The sequence below is a fragment of the Grammomys surdaster genome, unplaced genomic scaffold (genome assembly GCF_004785775.1).
Source record: "Grammomys surdaster isolate TR1022 unplaced genomic scaffold, NIH_TR_1.0 531, whole genome shotgun sequence".
NCBI lineage: Eukaryota > Metazoa > Chordata > Mammalia > Rodentia > Muridae > Grammomys > Grammomys surdaster.
The window spans coordinates 755,507-759,139 of NW_021604950.1; the positions used below are offsets into that span (position 1 = coordinate 755,507).

The following is a 3,633-nucleotide window of genomic DNA, read 5'->3' on the forward strand; positions in this document are numbered from 1 at the left end:
AAGTCAATGACTAATCAAGAAACTGTGATAATCTTATAGCATTAACAGTACATCAATGAATATAAACTTTTAGTTGGCATATCACAAATCTGGAGAAGAATCAACACTCAATTATGGAAAGAGAGAATGCAGACTACTATAGAGCTTGTCTTTCAAGACTGAGTTTCACCATTTCACTTTAATTCTGTAATAAGAGTTACCCCAACACTTTTCATCGAAATTCTATTTCCCACTGACTTAATATGCTGAAAGAAGACATGGAGTATGCTCCTGCAGACCTTTGCCCGCTTTTCTCTTCTCTTGGAAGCAGTTCTAGATTGAGATTAGAAACGCAGAAGATGCTCTTACAGAGCATCTCTCAAAGACTGAATTGTCCACCTGAGTTCTCTGGAAAGGGTTCCACTCCAATGTTCTGCTGTTTTGTAATTTGTTTATCTTTTATCTTCTGTTTCTAGCAGGGATGGAGCTGACCAGTCACTATGTATTGCCTTATCTCTCCCAGAACACAAACATAAGGCACTGGATGAGAAAAAACAGCAGGTGAAATATCTACAGAGACCCTATTGAGCTGGAAGACTGCCAGATTTGTTATGTAAACAGCAGGTTCTTGTATACCTAGTGCCCACCTGACACAGGCATGTGGCTGTGTATATGTTCAGGAGTAGGTGACTGGAGCTCAGCCTGAGAGCATTCTAGGTCACAGTTGGAGAAAATGACAGATTATAGGTGGAATGAGAAACATCTGGATTCATGGATCACAATTCCCAACATTTGCTATATAAATATATTAAGAAATTTGGCTTTACAATAAATTGAGTAAAGATAGCCCCGAATAAAGTAAGTGCATACCCAATCATCTGGACCTCTTTAATTGGAAAGGACTGGTTCCTTTCACACAATCCTCCTCATTCAAACTCATCCAAAATAGTAAAACACTGTCTGTAATGTTGCTGGCAGTGAGGATGTTATGGATGAAAACCAAGTAAGATGCTGTTCCTGCTCCAGGAAAACCCATACATGCTAAATAAGAAAAGACATAATCTATGATGTGTGCAGTATTTAATGTTGAAGGAGCTCACACACTGATGTAGTGATCATGGGACACAGGATCTAGTCATGGCTCAGCTTAGGAAAAGTGAGATAGTCTGTAGGGTGTGAGGAGGAGCTGAGGACTTCAGTGGACTTTGGTAAGGGGAGAAGAGTTGCCAAGGAGGGATGAATAAAGTTCTGTTCTTTTCTCTTCAGCCACTGTTCTCATATGCAATGAATAAAAACAGCGAACTCCACACTAATTCTAACATAAGGAACACCTTTTTCTCTGAAATTGGCATTGGGATCTCAGCAAACAGCTTCCTTCTTCTCTTCCACAGCCTCAAGTTCATTCGTGGGCACAGGTCCAGACTCACTGACCTGCCCTTTGGTCTCTTATCCCTCATCCACCTACTGATGCTACTGGTCATGGCATTTATAGCCACAGACATTTTTGTTTCTTTGGGGGGATGGGATGACATCATATGTAAATTCCTTGTCTACCTGCACAGAATTTTGAGGGGTTTCTCCCTTTGCACCACCAGCTTATTGAGTGTCCTCCAGGCCATCATCCTCAGTCCCAGAAGCTCCTGTTTAGCAAAGTTCAAGCATAAATCTCCCCACCACATCTCATGTGCCATTCTTTTGCTGAGTGTTCTCTATATGCTAATTAGCAGTCACCTCTTGGTGTCAATCATTGCCACCCCCAATTTGACCATGAATGACTTCATTTATGTTACTCAGTCTTGCTCTATACTACCCTTGAGTTACCTCATGCAAAGCATGTTTTCTACTCTGCTGGCCATCAGGGAAGTCTTCCTCCTTAGTCTCATGATCCTCTCAACTTGGTACATGGTGTCTCTCTTGTGTAGGCACAGGAAACAGGCTAAGCATCTACAAGGAACCAGCCTTTCCCCAAAAGCATCGCCAGAGCAAAGAGCCACCCAGACCATTTTGATGCTCATGAGCTTCTTTGTACTGATGTCTGTCTTTGACAGCATTGTCTCCTGCTCAAGAACTATGTTCCTGAATGATCCAACGTCTTACTCTATCCAACTCTTTGTGGTGCACATCTATGCCACAGTCAGTCCTTTTGTGATTATGAGCAATGAAAAGCATATTGTTAACTTTTTGAGGTCCATGTGTAAGAGGGTAATAAATGTTTGAATATTCATTAATGGGCAAGAATCTTGAAGAGGAACCAATGTGTTGACATCAGAAACGTCAATCATGGTGTGTTGCCTATAAGCTTTTCCAGATGTGAAATATGACGTTGTTTCTCTGTTAAAATGATTTATGTTAGCCAACATGATAGTAATCATGTAACAGAACATTTAACAAAACACTTTAACTTATGAAAAAGGTGTTTGACATTTTATCTTATCTTATTTTATCTTATCTTATTTTATTTTATTTCTCAATGAGTCTTTAAGGGAGCCCTGTTAGGTAGTTCTTGCTCTTCTTGGTCTTAGATATCCCACACAGTTTGTAAGTGTTTGACCACTTTAAATACATTTTGATATTTCATTTTTCTGTTATATATTTGACAAATTAGAGAAACATTTCTTGCCATAACATAAGTAATGCTATGATCCAGAAAGAGAAGGAATTACACACAAAGCGTTCAAGACAGAATTATGTACAAAAGGCACATAGTGACTTGTACAGTAACACTAAGAATAACAAGATTTATAATTTTCAGGATTTAAAATGATCTACAACTAACAGAACATATGACCAAAACACAGCCTCTGCATGGTGTGTGATAGTGTTTAATCCTTATGTGCAAGGCAATTCCAGCACAGGGTCCTGTGTGATGGAGCCCTGAACAACAAATGAAAATATTCACACCACACTGGCCAGCTCCCTGGAGGTTCAAGACTCTACCCCACACCTCTCCTGAAACCCTGTTCCTCCTCCTTCATTCTGCACTGTAATTAGCTTCTGGTAAAATATGTTTCTTGGGGAACCATTACTGCTTATGAGGCAGTTGGGCAAAATCTACTAAAAAGTTTAATAATACACAATCACACACAAGTCACTCTAGATCGCTAAAGCAAGGAGACACAGGGAGCATAACAATCTTTCTAAAATTTTCTTGGGGCTCAGCTTTTGAACTGATGTCCTCTGGGCTCATTGTTTTTATACAATAGGTGGACTTATGCCTTCAGCTTGGTTGTCTTGCCCTCAGTTGTTTTCAGCTACATATGGGACAACAGAAAAACCATGAAATTGTGTGGAAAGTATGATAACTCATTGATAGAAAAGTAAGTTTTATGTGGATTGACTGTCAGAGGGTGGCAATACAGTTAGACTCAGACACACAAAATACAATGCCATTTGTGAGGTTTAATAAAGGGGCAACAATTTTTTGCTTTTGATCGATAGACTTTCAATTCAGCAGAGAAACAAGTGTTCTAGATCTGTGTATTTATGGGACATATGATATGTATGCCCTCACTAGCAATTATTAAGTAGATAGAGTGTTCAAATGGTGTCTTCATGTGAGTTTGGTGCTTCCTAAAAATAAAGACATATTATCTTCATACAGATATCACAGCATTGTCTTTAGTGCCTCTGAGGTACAATGGATAAAATATTCAC

At 39.3% G+C, this 3,633-nt stretch overlaps 1 protein-coding gene across 1 annotated transcript; it reads left to right on the top strand.

Annotated features, from left to right (window-relative positions):
- The first annotated feature begins 1,196 nt into the window (after positions 1-1,196).
- On the top strand, positions 1,197-2,254 carry LOC114633140 (vomeronasal type-1 receptor 45). Its single transcript, XM_028781754.1, has one exon. It carries the CDS (start codon positions 1,216-1,218, stop codon positions 2,194-2,196), a length of 981 nt encoding a protein of 326 aa, XP_028637587.1. The 5' UTR covers positions 1,197-1,215; the 3' UTR covers positions 2,197-2,254.
- Positions 2,255-3,633: the final 1,379 nt, after the last annotated feature.

Bases quoted from the DNA above. Each gene is read 5' to 3' on its own strand.
- LOC114633140 (XM_028781754.1), top strand. From the start codon at position 1,216: ATGAATAAAGTTCTGTTCTTTTCTCTTCAGCCACTGTTCTCATATGCA.